This window comes from Solanum tuberosum, unplaced genomic scaffold (assembly GCF_000226075.1).
Source record: "Solanum tuberosum cultivar DM 1-3 516 R44 unplaced genomic scaffold, SolTub_3.0 scf00328, whole genome shotgun sequence".
NCBI classification, from domain to species: Eukaryota; Viridiplantae; Streptophyta; class Magnoliopsida; order Solanales; family Solanaceae; genus Solanum; species Solanum tuberosum.
The window spans coordinates 503,179-517,798 of record NW_006239252.1 but is presented as its reverse complement, the minus strand read 5'-3'; the positions used below and the strand labels follow the sequence as shown (position 1 = coordinate 517,798).

Sequence of the window (14,620 nt, the reverse complement as noted above, 5' to 3'; positions counted from 1 at the left end):
TCCTTTAAAGCAAAACAATAGTAATAAATGAGAGGCAAACTTTTGAAAATGGTAGACTTTGTTAATTTTTCCATCATATGAAAAAGGTTTACCATTTATAGAATGGTCCAGTACTAGACTTAGAGGGTGGGCTATCACTCTTTAAAGATATTTACTACCTTTAATGCAAATTAATATAAGTGTAGAGCTAGCTAGGTCTAGACACTAAATTACCAAGATAAAAGATGAGTTTGGCCAATTAGTTATATCTCAACTTTGCTCATTAATTTTGGTCACTCACAGTATCATTTATTCTAGGCTTAAGTCATATGTGGCTCCTTAAAGTTGTCTGTATAATTCACTTAGACACCTTAACAGACCTTGTTTCCTATTAGACACTCCAATCTTTAAAAAATAAATATCTATTGAACATTTTTCTGACACTTAGTCTAAAGAGAAAGTGTGTGTAATACACATACATATGAGGTGGCAAAATGACAAATCAAATGAAGACATGTGGCATTTTAATTTAAAATAAATGAATTTTGAATATAATAAAACCCTAAAAGAATATACTTTAAACTAAAAAAATAAAAATTATACACCCCTAACCACACCCCACCCCCACCCCACGCCCGCACCCCACCCACCTCAAATCTCTCCATTTCTTCTATTTCCTTAACAGAACTACCTTGTCCACCATTGTTAACCTCCATTTAGAAAAATTAGAGGTTTTAACATATATTATGTATGAATTTATTATTTTTATTTCTCTTTATGCCTTCTTTCTTATTTTCATTTAAATTGATATTGTTTTCTTAAAAGATTCGTTTTTTTTATTTTTTTTTATTTCAATTTTTATTTTTTCTGTTCGATTTGTGAGGGAGAAGGGTTTGTGGGGGAGAGGTGAAGAGGGAGAGAGAAAATATTTAAATAATAATCTCCATTTTTTCCGGAAAAGAAGATATGGATGGTCTCCATTTTTTCCGGCAAAGAAGATGTAGATAATAATCTCCATTTTATTTGATAAAGAACTAGTGATCTCCATCTTTTTTCTACGGAAGTGACAGTAAGATGATTTAAAAAAAGAAAGAAGGAAATTTGTGGGGAAAAAATGGTGATGGATTGTATTGAAGAAGTGGTTGCAATAGGTGTGTGGTTTTAAAAGAGAGGAAGAAGAAAAAGATTGTTATTTTTTTAAAACAATAATGAGAAATAAAAAGAAAATATTGAAAAGGAAAAGGAAAAGTGTTAAAATATTGATTTCACGCGCTTACCAAAATGTGAATTACATTTTCTGTGCCACATCTGCAAAAGTGTCTAAATGGTTCAAATTGGAGAGGGTAGAGGTATTCAATAGGTACTAGTCTTAGTTGAAGTGTCTAAGTGAATTATGCAGACAACTTTAAGAGACCGCAGATGACTTAAGCCTTTATTCTATAACGGTTACGTATTTAGTATGGCTACATGATAATTCAACATGTTTTATGAGTAATCCATTATATATAAAAATAATAATTAGATTGAACGTAATAATATAAATTCATATTACATGTCATAAACTTGCATGCACAATTTCCCCTCTTTTAATTTGTGCTAGTAGTAGCTTCGGTTTAACAGCTTGTTTGCAAGTTTTGCTTATGGTGTATTCTCATTACTTATTAATGTATCATAGTTAATATACACTGGTTTAGGTAGATTGGGTGGAGAAATTTAAAGGACATGATAGTTTTTTAATATTGGAAGGTTGTTTGGGAATACAGAAGTTTGAACTATTGCAGTTGAAAAGTCTACGCATAAAAATTTGAAATGCATTTGAAGCTCCAAACACATTCTACTGAAATTCACTTGTTAATAAAGTTTGAACTATCACGTTGATACTTCACATATTGTTCATGAAGTTCAAGTTATATCAAATTTCAATGCATTGTGTTACAATTATTATACTTGTCAAAGCTTCGTGTTGAAGTTGTTTTTAGGGTACAACTACACATCAGTCTCATATAAGTTGAGGATGCTTTACGAATCCTCTTTTTGCCATTTAAACTTATATTATATCAATATCATCATGATTAATAAAATAAAAGTAAAAAATACATTATATAATAGTAAAAATTTCATACAAGTCTAAAATCTATCCTCAACTAGTAGCTGACGTTGTCACATTTTATCCTCAATGTGTGCTACTTCCACTTCTAGTAAATGTAGTCCTTTCGAATCTAATTTAGTCATGTAACGATCACACATTCATTTTAGCATTCACATCTAGTGGACACGTTGAATTTTAGCAGCTCAACATTCACTATCATTTCATTCTCTTGAAACGTGTTTTAGCAAATGAGAATTTCCCAAAGGCAAGGCAAAGCACTCTTCACTATGCCAAAGAGAACAGTAGGCACCTCAAGATGCCACTTCTTGCAAAAGCAAGCAGCATCAAAATTGAATTTTTCACAATTACTGTGGACTAAATATCCGATACACTTATGTCATAAATAATTTGTCCTACAAAAAAGATATGCATATATCTGACCCTCTTTTCTCTTGAAGAACCCTGCTTCCTCACATTTATAGGTGTTAGCTAAATCAATCTATCTAAATCAGGCAGATTTCAACTTGGCAGATGTGGACGCCAGATGAGAAAGGGTTCTGTGTCCAACAAACACTAAGAAGATCCCTAAGAATCCAAGCGCTTTCAGTGTTGTGAACAGATTCAACTGCACGCAGAAAAACAAAAAAAATATGAGTCAGCAAGCAAAAGTATTTTGTCTAACAAATAAATCTGCTTGCGGAATTAGAGCCTTCCACAGATTTATAAAGGCAGCTGAACACTCTTCAGTTTTTTTCCCATGGCAGGTCATTTAGGATTTCATTGTCAATTGAAAAATGTTCAGCTGAAGATAGTAGGCAATGGATCCTTATTCTAGTTTTCTATCTCTGCCGGTGCATAGAAGTATTGATCTACCAGTTAATGTTTTATCAAGCAGAGCATTAGATAATAAGCAGAATCAGGACTAAATCACCATTTAAAAAAGGGTCAAACAAACTGCCTGGTACTAGTGTTGCAAATGATAGCTACAGTGAAGAGTTTGACGCTTCTGCTATAGCTACAATTTTTCAACAACTAACGTGGCAGTTGTGACAAAGGAATGGCTGTCACCAATGTCAGTGGGAGCAAAAGAACCACATGTATTTTGTATTTCTCCTTTGATAAATGCCCTGAATCTTGTATTAAAACATTTGCAGTAGACTAAAGTTTAAGAGAAATCCCGAGATTCAGTTAATCCTATTAGCTATTAAAAAGGACATTTTCTAAGACCTTGCAGAATTCCTATAACTAATTATGAGGATTTGTAACTTGTAAAGGTATCCTCTGCAGAACTAAATGACCAATATTCCTCAGCTAAAATAGAAAGGGACAGGAAGCCTATCCACCCCCCCCCCCCCCCCCCCCCACACAAAAACCCTCCTCTCCACTTACCTTACCTCCCCACAAAATAAAAAGAAAAACTGAGTCATTAACAAAACAAACAGATGGGTCTGACTATAACGATACCATGAATACTGAAAAATCTCAGTATCTTTTTTGTCTCCTAATGTGCTAGGGTGATGGATGAGCTCATCTTTTAACAGCCAAGACGGACAAACAATATCTGGAGATGACCATAAGGGTAGGGGAGTCAAGAATGACATATAAGATGACATTGCAAATGATATAGACAAGAAGATGTCTTTACTCATGCAAATTGCAATGTAGCATAATAGGAACAACACCAAGTCATAAAAAACCTGCACTAGAAACCAAGCCCATACACATGAAGAGTTGCAATGACCTAGTAGGGTTTTAGAGGGTAAGAATAGCGTAGTTGGAAAAAAAAGTTCGAGGGGTTCAGCTGACTTTTAATAGGGGAAAGTAGCCTGAGTCAAATATAAAATAGACAAGATCAAACTTCAGCCGCAACTTTGTCGGCCCTCCATCTGGATAAATCATCATAACAACATCTCAATACTAAAGGAACTTAGCAAACAACAAATATAAATGGCTATTACAGAAATTATTCTTGAAGGGGGCAGACTGACGTTAACGGGCTGATTAGTTAAGGTTTGCCAAATCACATGACTGCAAACATATCATCTTAACATATTTTGAGCTGCTGATTGTATATTGTCAACGTAAAAGGGTTTATATCTTGTCATGAACAGAGGCCATCAAAAAAATCCCCCCCCCCCTCCCACCAAAAAAACAAACCCCCACCCAATGTTTTATAAAAACTAGAGAGTAAAAAAAAAAAAAAAACTATACATAACAGAGGTTTTCAATCTCATAAGCCATTAACCCACTAAAAAAGGGTCTTTGCGACCAAAAGTGCAGTCACTTTTGAAGAAAAGAGCATAATAATGATATACAGGAAGCAAAAAAGAAACCAAAGGACAAACCTTCAACCAGAACAGAGAATAAAGTGATAGAACAGCCGCAATGGCAAGGTGGAAAAGAATGGCAAATGCTGCAGGTGCTGATGCTGTTGGGAAGTTCTTCAGGTTCACACGTAGTCTCAAAAGCTTCAAAAAGACATGAAAGCACGATAAATTAACCACAACAAAGGCATTTCAGGCAAGGGAGAAGATGTTAAGCTCCACATCGAAGCCAACGCATAACAACAAACTGAAACAGAAACAACCAATCATACAACTATTATCTCTTATGTTTTCTTCTCTTTAACAATGGTGTCAAGGGAAGATCGTGTGCACCAAAACTAATCCAGCAGGTACATATTACCCCATCAGTACAAGTACCGGGTAACTCCACCTACCAAGGCTTAGATAGATGGGAGGAAATCACCTTTCTTTGGTCCTATTGGAGCTTGATCCCACAGCTATTATCTCTTTTTTTTTATATATTTCGTCTTTTTTAAGTGTTGGGAGGGGACACTGCTATTCATTACATTTAACTTATTTACAAAAAAGAAAATCAAGCATGGTTCAGAGAAAAAACCTACCCCAACCAAAAATCCAACAAATGGCACAAGAACAAGGGCCAGAAATGCATAAGAAAGGTTGCTCGGAGGTCTTTTCTCTGGAGCCCTGAAAATGTGAGCTATTTCTGCCTTGGGCCCAAATCTAGAGGAAGGGTCAACAGCCTGAGGAGGTGGACGTGCTGCCTTCTCTGGAGCCTCTGGCAAATCTAATGTAACAGATCCCAACGGTTGCAAGAACGAGTTCTCCTGGAGGAAACAAATTGGTCAGCTCAAGATACGACAAAATGTTTCAGATCCAATATCCAAATTTCTTTAGTGCATGTTTTTGCCCAAAAATTGACCAAAATATGGTGCATATGCAGCTTTAATGAAGTTGGAATCCATACATACCATTACAGCATCTCCAACAGTAAGTTGAATATCATATCTACCCGATAGATAGAAAAACTGTTCAACAAGTCCAAGGAAATCCTACAAGACAGAATGCCAATTAAGAATTCAGCGGTTAGCTCCTTTTTAAAGATGTCAGTTTTGGAGTTCGAGGCAGTTGCACACGTTTCTTCTTGGAATTGGAGTTTGTGCTGAACTCGCAAAACACGTCCACATTATGTTAAGCAGTAGCAATTTCAGAACTTACTAGTATTATTTCAAATTGTTTCCCAGAATTCCCGACCACAAAGATATGCTCCACCTTACTCTCATGACTCAACTTGAGGAAAGCCTGCAGAACATCTCATAAGTCCACCAACTGGATAATAACGAGTGCAACTTATTGAACACATAAATCAGGATCCCAACCTGGTGTGGCTTCAAAGCATGCCCAAGAGGAGAAGTTAATTGAAATGACAACCGTAGCTTTTGAAGATGGTTTGCTGATAAAGAGATGGAGTTCTTTCCAGCCAAATCAAGCCTGTATGAAACACCCCCAAGAAAAAAGAAAAACTAATGATGGCTTATAAAAAATTAATGCATACAATTTGTGTAAATAATAGAAGACGATTCCACATGGCTAGTCAAAGAAGTTAGAACACTAATTTCAGTGCTCTACTTGTGCCTTGTATAGTTGGATAATAAAGATGAGATGCACTCTCCAGGTTTTCAAGCTAAAACAAGTTCAATGGAAAGAGAAGATAGGTAGTGCCAATCTAGCATCAAACTTCACCAAATTTACTGGCATACCATTACATGTACTCCAGCGCCAATTTCCAAAAAAAAAAATCTCAGCAAGAAAGTCATAACAAAGTATGGAAAGGTCAAACTACGAACAAGTAAAATCTCAAGTCAAATCAGCAAGTATTACAACTTTATGAGCATTCTTGCAAACTAGCTATATAACTTTTTTGAACTGAAAAACTTAAAAAGTTCTGCAATCAACCATTAGGCAGACAATGTCAAGTTTATCAATGATAAAGAAACTCTGACTATTAAAACTTTTAGAAGGAGTCCTTAAATAACAGTTCAGTATATTGGTTTCACAGCTCCCGTAGAGACTCTACTTTCATGAGCCTTGAACCTCTACCAGTTGTCAGAAGTAAATTAAACTATTGAAAGCAACTATATGCAGGAAGTAGAAGTGAATAAAAAGCCAGTTGTAATTGAAAAAATACAAAATAAATACTATAACAAAATAGCTTTTAAGAACAAGAGGAAAAGAGAGAGAAAAATATGTATCTACGTTCCTTATATATTGAATTGACAGTATCACCTACCTGAAACAGAAATAAGTTCCACTAATGACATTGACAATAAATAACTAATATGTGCCAGAAATGGTAAAAAGAGCAGCCAATGATTAAAAGAGGGAACTCAAAATGGATATCACGAAGGAGATGAGAAGGATAAGAAAGGAAAAGAACTTACTTTTTACGAGTTTCAATATTCCCAAGATCACTGTCAAGAACAGAAATCTCTGCATTATCAACTTTAATAACTCCAGTAACGTATATGGGTGCTTTTGTTCTTCCTCCAGTGGCATAGATCATTTTGTGCTCTGAATCATGAAGAACAATCTACAAGATCATCAAGAGGAAAGGAACATAAATTGGTCAAATGAAGATCGACGCAGGAAGAAAATTTTAACAAGGAAAAGAAGATGCCATACCTCGAAAGTGAAAATGTAACTGCCAACATCAATGTCTTTGGGCAAAGCATCCAAGTAATGCACGGCATTTTTATGGTCAAATTTGAGATCCTTTATCATGGTGGCAGACAAATATTCACAAAGTTAATAGCAAGCAGAGATGCTAAAACTACTTTCAAAGAAATTATTAACAGCTATATCTTATGCACGAGATCACAAACAAAATCCCCTTAGCACCTGATCAATAACAGAGGCATCCTTTGAACCAGAGCTGAAAATCTGCTTGAGTTTGACCGTCAGAGAAGGTGCAGTAGCCCCCAAAACAGTGTTTACGCTTACCTAATTGTATCAATAACAGTCCATCAATTTCAGATATGCTGGCGAAACTTATTAGAGCACCAAGATAACAGGACACATGATACAAGAAAGAATGCATCACATTTTTCCTCAGAGGAATAACTGTTAAAAAAAGGCACACATGAATCATGCTAAAACATTGCAACTAGACACAAAGCAGGTTGTGGCATTGTCTAGCTTATACAGAGATTGGGCGATCGCACAGAGGTAATGAGGGAGGTGTCTTAGCAAATTCAACCAACTGTTTTTTTCGTAATAAGATTAAGATATTTAAAAGATAGATGAGCGCTCTGCTTGAAAAAGGTGGCACTACACAGAAAAACAACTAGTTAATATGTTTGAATTAGAAACTTGAAATGCATTTTGCCATCTCAAGAAATTTAATAATATCTTTTATAAAGAAAATTAATATGGTCTGCGACGTGATACATAGTTTTTACTTGACATACTGGTTGCAGCATTCCAATTCCTCCACCCTTATATTGGCTTTTCTTTTAGTTATTTTATGTTTTCATTATGTGCCTTTCTTATATGTTAAGTAACTTTTTAGCTTAAAACAGCATCAGATTTTTGATGCTTTTTATTGAAGCCACTAATTTTCGTCTAGAGCATACCCTCTCCGAATCTTATTTTTGTAGATCTCTATGTCTCAACTCTCAAGTTATCACTAAAGAAGCACCCAAAACTGGAAAATATAGTCTCAAAGACTTTATAGTCTAAATCCGAAAATTGAGGAATACAAGGAAAGCAATTATGAAAGAAACATAGAGTGATGTATTCAGAATTCAAGAGAATTATATCAAAAACATCACACCTTAAGCTGGTCCTTTCTAGTCAACGAAAGAACGCTGGTCGGGAGTGATAATATCAATGGAATGGAGACCCTGCATTTCAAAAAATGCTTGATATGTAAGTATAGAAATGGTGCTGGCCTGCTTGCAGCAACGATGCTACATCTAAACTCTACCAGCAAAAAGCCAAAAACACAACATTTTACAGAAACAAAGCAAATGTATAAAAAATCAGAAAAGGTGAAAACAAAGTATATGATGAACCTATTGTTTTCCAAGGAAGCCAATGCTTCAATTTGATAATACAAGTCCTTCGCATTTCCAGGAACTCCAGCACCAAGGAGAAACCTTGCCAAACCTAGAATTTTGTCACCTGGAAGCTGCACATCATAAAGGAAAGTATTATCAAGAATGACTGTCATCAAATTAGAGAAAGAAAATGGCATGTGCTACACAACATACATTTAAATTTTCGGCAGACACTGCGGCAAAAGCTGTAATCCCACGCACTACAGCTGATGAAGCTGAGAGAGGACCCTGATGTCCACGAGCATCAGCAAGTTTTTCATCAAAGTAATAGGCTCCATCATCTGTAATATGATATGACAACAATATTATCATAGACGTTCTTTTATTAGAACAAAGGGAACTTCTGAAATTTCTGTTATAAATTGTCACCTCCACCAGCTCACAAAAAGAGAGAAAAAAAAGAGGTATATACCGTATTTCTCTAGACCATCAAGAAGCTTTGATATATCATTTTTCACCATGCTAATCTGCCAATGCACAGTAAATATGGGGTTGAATACAAAATAGAAAAGATATTACACAGAATTATGTGAGCGGTAATAAACAAAAATCAGAAGATTAATGGCATTATGTACAACCAAGTAAAGCATGCAATAACTTAAGCATGTAACCTGACCTAACGGTCAAGCTGAGACACCGACATAAACTTCAAATCAAGTAAGATGAAATGTTGGATCTTTACTTTTGATAAGTGACACTCAATGTCAAGAGAATGATTTTGATGTCTGCTTTAACTCCTGAATGCATGTTAACTCAAAGAAATAACTATGTATCCTCATCCCTTTTTAACGAAAAAGAAAACAAAATTATTGAAATAAGAAAAAAAAGCTACAGAGGTCACTACCACATGAGATGCATTATTAAAGTTTCTTAATCCCATTTGGCACCTCTTTACACCCATAGTGAAAGATACTCAGCTGGAGAAGGACCATACAGAAACCAAAGAAATCAGTATGGGAGCAAACAAGATGGACGCATGAAAGAGCTGAAAGAAGGGACTAAGTTCAGATAAGTATAGCACCTAGGTCCCAGAGATACTTGAGTTGCCTAGTTCCTAGACACTGTCGCATGTGGTCATGTAGCGCTTACGATCAACCTGAGTCCCATTACCTACAGAATCTCCACCATCCGCATATTTAAAGAATTCTTCCCTATTTCAGGGATTAATTTTAGGCAAGAATTTGAAGAGAGAGGATTCATGAAGAAAACCTCTCTAAAAGAGTTTTTCCTCAATAGGATTATGATATTGGACCCTATTACTTTCAAGTTTGGTGAACTTCATTATTCAAGGAATATGATGGAAGTCAACATGTATTTTAATTTTACAACACACTTTTCTTGCTATATATCAAAATGAAAGTGGGTTACAAAGTTATTTATCCAACTTCTGCTTATGTATCTATTAGATTGGCCATCAAATAGATTTGTCTATGGAATCCTACAGTGAACAGAAAAGAGACTTAAATAATTTTACTTAAAATCCAAGTAGGGTAGGATACAGACAACTAGATAAGTTGGCTCGATTTATGTTGACAATAGGATATACCAAGTACTAAAGAACATTATGTAGTCCGTTATTGAACATGACACTAGAGCATTTTAATTAATGTTATTTCCGTAAGAAAATCGTGGAATCACATCAGGTTAGGCTGCCTACATCCCACCACCCTTAGGTTGCGGCCCTTCTCTAGACCCTGTGTGAATGAGGGATGCTTCATGAACCGAATAGCCCTTTTACTCGCGTAAGAATATAATAATAGGTCAAGAGAGATAGGATTATATGCAAGTAGGAAGATACTTGCCCCAGGTCAATAACCAAATCCATTGAAATAAAAGTGTAGAGAGGTGCAATCGATTAAATGAAATGTTTAGAAAATTCAAAGTCCTAAAGCCTTGATCCACTCATTTATGGAAGCATTATAATCATCATTAATGAGACGTCAATTAATTGGTAGTTAAACTAATAATCTCATCACCAAGTGTAGTCTACACAATACAATTGCATCAATCTTGGTATATAGCAACCTTTGGTGCCAATTCTTCACGGAAACGATAGTCTACTCCCTTAATATTTCTTGTTATGTTGGTGTCTACTTGCATGTATATTGGAAAGAAACATGGGCAATGCGTGATGTAATATTATAGACAGATACTCTTCGAAGAAAGAGATACATAATTTTAGGTTAGTCCTACTAGTCTAACGAGTCCAGTAAGGACATAGATCACCTTTTATTACATTGCAATTTTGTATCACAACTACAGACTGGTTCTCTTTGTTCTTTGGGAAGTCCTAAAGATTGGCCCAAAAAGAAAACGGGGGCAACTTGGAGGACAACACCACTATATCATTTTTGACATATTTGGAATGAAAGAAATAGGATGACATTTCATAAGAACGAGACCGACATTAGAAGTGTCAAAAAGATGGCCAGTGTACTTGTGACATAGAAAATCTCAATAAAAAGAATACCATAGAGCCACATTTTGAAGGAAACACCACAAAGAGGTGATTGCATTAATCTCATGGGCATTTCATAAAATGCAAGCTAGACACCATTTATAGCAAGCTTGTAGGTAGCAAAACAAGACCATCTTATGAGTTATGATGAGGAAGTATGAATTAAACTCCTCAAGGATGATAAAGAGGACAAATTTTACTCACCAAAGATTGATCAATCTCAGAAGAAGCTAATGAAATGACACCAGCCAGGCTCTCAAGTGCAATTCCTGTAAAAAGTGTTTTATCAGGAAATGCAAAGAAAACACTGTAATGATTATTTCAAGTTAGGTTTCTCTTCAAAAAGTTCTCCAAACCCTGAAAACAATTTTGTGTGGTTTTAGAAAAGATAGCTTTTCTTTCCGGGATGCTTTCTCGAGTGGCTTTTGAATAACCAATAGCTATTTTTGTTGTTTCCAGAAAATATAAACTTTGTAGATCTTAAAACAAGACTAACCAAATCAGGCATTCTATTTACCACAAGCATTAACCAAATATTGCTTTATCAAAAAATATTTCCAGAAATATTGCGTATGTACTTAAGAACCTTAGGGAAGTTGTCCTACAGAGACTTGGCTTTCTCTGAAATAGAAATAGAGAATAATTACCTGCAGCATAAGTGCTAGACTCGGGATTGTTGGAGCTATAACGCCACCTTCCATCACTTTGGCTAAGAGCCTGTCAGCAAGAATACCAAATGTCATGACTCATGTCAAAAAACCTCATAAAGATGAAAAAGAGTCAAAACTCCAGTAGTAGTGCAAATGTGGAACATAAGATGAAACCTTTATGGCGCGGACAACTGAATCAGCACTTTCAAGATGTACATCCACATCAGAATTTAGGCCCTACAAAGTGAACATGATATGTGAGGAACAGAGAAATCACTCCTGACTAAATACAATGTCCTTGTGAAGAACACAGTATACATAAGCAGATCACGAGATCCACAGATGTTATCAATTTCAAGCAGAAAGAATGGCTATATTTAGACACTTCTGCTTTCCTTTTTTCTTTCAAAGGATTTGAGGTGATAGAACCATTAATGAATCAGGATATCAGTTCTAATAATTACAGTAGAAAAGAAAACAAAGGCATTTTCCCATGCATTACCTTGATAAGAACTAAACTTCCAACTGAATAGTAGTAGTCAAGAAGTGAGCTGGCACTTTTCACAGCATCCTTAAGTCTTGGGGCTATGCCCTTGCGGAAAAAAAGAGAGAAAAGTGAATATAATGCATTTAAATTGGTTTTCAATCAGTATATCAAAACAGTACATCCAGCTCAAACATACTGCGAATGTCTTCTTGTTAAGCTCGCAGTTCAATAACCCATTGACTCTTAATGCCTGGAACAGATCTTTCAATGCTGAAGTAGGAGATGACAGAGTGTCCGCCACCGTCGCACATGTAGCAGCCCTTTGGTCAGGCTGTTTTTTAATTCCAAGAACCTCAAATGTCCTTAAGGCCTCATATGTTTCTTCCAAACTGGAGAGGTGACATAAGAAACATAATGACATGCATCATTTACATTTCAAGAACACACAGTTATTGCCAGCCATGAAGTTGTATAATGTGACTGGAAACTGAGGGATTTTTCTTGGGAGCCAATTACAATTTTTTTAATAGGTGAATGATGTTAACACAGACAGTTGGATGCACATAAAATATACAAAATATTGTTTAGTCAATGTTTGTCGACGGATGCTCTTATTACTGTATTACACTCGTAGTCCCTGAAGGATGAGAACCAACTATGTAGCATCTATATCAAGAATTCAAGTATTGTATACGTCATTAGTCCAATCCTTTGTAGGAACTACCCATAAATCAACAATATGTTACCCTTAAATTACTCTTACCAAACACGAAAAATTAAACTGACTACACATAGTTGGAGCTCATTGTCCATTAATACTATCCTTCAGTTATAGAATGTATATAGTTCATAATTCTGGAACTCTTATGTGACCCAAACATACTGTAGTTATTTTCACGTTTTCCTGATAGACTGTGAAATTAAACCGACCAACCCCACAAACGAAAGGCAGAACAACACAACAACAACAACATACCCAATGTATTACCATAGAGTGAAGATTGGGGAGGGTAGAGTGTACGCAAACCTTACCTCTACCTCAGAGGTGAGAGGTAGATAGGTTGTTTCCGATAGACCTTCGGCTCAAGACAAAAACATACTCAAAAAAAGATAATGATAGTACAAGAGACAATAGGTAGTAAACAAAACAACAGATAGTGGTAGAACAATACTACAACCAAATAATACTACCATCGAACTACACAAAACAACTATCAACAAAATCAAAAAACAAGAAACTACAAGCATAGCACTATGACAACTAGTAAGGCACCAAGACAATGCACTCCTGCTTACTAGCATGGACACACTCCTACCCACTAACATTCCACTCTAATTCACATCTTTCACACCTTCCTATCTACGACCATGTCTTTGGTAAGCCACAATTGCAGCATGTTTTGTCTAATCACTTCTCCACAATACTTCTTCGGTCGACCTCTACCTCTCCTAAATCCATCCGTAGCCAACATCACACACCTTCACATCATCACATGCCCGAACCATCTCAACCTTACTTCCCGAAAAAGAAAGGCTGAAGAAGAATCAAAAATCCCAATTGCAGTTGAATGATAATACCGACAACAGTATAGGGTATTCTAGATTCCATTTTCAGTCTACCAGCCATCCCAAAACCTACAACTATACTATCATCACCCAATTAAGTATTTAACAGTGAAGAGTTCACATCATCTGGACAGATCAGAGGACTAAACTCACATGAGAGGCCCCAAAACGTAGCCTTCTTACAGATAAATATATGGCACGCTTTAAATATGATTCCGACATACGCTATGATATATTCACGGGAAACAAATCGAACTAAGCTCTGTCTATGCAAGCTTTAATAACTTCCAGTTCATATAGCTGATTCCAATTAGTTGACTGATCCAGAGAAAGAAGGGTTTTAGTAAGGGTTTAATCAAACCTCGACAAAGATCCATGAGCGGGAGTAAACAACTCCAATGCAGCAGATCGGTGAGAATCGGAGATAGGTTTGAAGATTGCCGCTTCACAGATCAATACGGACAATGCTAGTACCAGAAATCCTAAAACTTTCGCCATTCCTGTAAAGAAAGAATCAAACAAGAAACTGTTAACAGTGTAATTACATAGTAACCTAGCGAAATGGAAGTGAAATCACAGAGATCTTCGAGAGTTACTGGAAATGAGGGAGGGAGGAGGAACTTTGCGAGTCTGCGCCAGTGGAGAAGACCAATGGAGGAGTGTGAAACATATGCAGAAATTTTTGGTGTCATATTCCAAATATACCCCCTCTGTGTATCTTATTGCCCAACATGTCCGGTATCAGTATCAAAGCTCGACTAATTTAAATTCGCTCATTGCAAAACTTATTTCTAGGTGCGACCTCCTAATATAATTTATTTACAAATCTAAGAATTCGTACTCATAATCTCTAATTAAAAATAAAGAAATTTCAGACATCTCACTACCATTCATGTTAATGGGTGGCTGGTCAATAAACCAAGCATGTGCATACAAATGGAAATATGGTTTGTCCTAGGATTTTTAATAG

The 14,620-nt window shown here is 35.9% G+C and overlaps 1 protein-coding gene across 1 annotated transcript; it reads right to left on the bottom strand.

The window, feature by feature from the left end:
* Positions 1-2,261: 2,261 nt before the first annotated feature.
* LOC102590155 (dolichyl-diphosphooligosaccharide--protein glycosyltransferase subunit 2-like) lies at positions 2,262-14,339 on the bottom strand. The gene is made up of 20 exons (XM_006360602.2): positions 14,247-14,339; positions 14,012-14,150; positions 12,281-12,473; positions 12,100-12,189; positions 11,772-11,834; positions 11,595-11,664; positions 11,152-11,216; positions 8,902-8,956; positions 8,643-8,770; positions 8,445-8,560; positions 8,204-8,273; positions 7,270-7,371; positions 7,054-7,143; positions 6,813-6,961; positions 5,751-5,862; positions 5,590-5,673; positions 5,343-5,423; positions 4,974-5,198; positions 4,414-4,536; positions 2,262-2,693 (listed from the first exon to the last, which is right to left on the bottom strand). The coding sequence occupies exons 2-20, from the start codon at positions 14,146-14,148 to the stop codon at positions 2,577-2,579; spliced, it is 2,070 nt and encodes a 689-aa protein (XP_006360664.1). The 5' UTR covers positions 14,149-14,150; positions 14,247-14,339; the 3' UTR covers positions 2,262-2,576.
* Between the last annotated feature and the right edge of the window lie 281 nt (positions 14,340-14,620).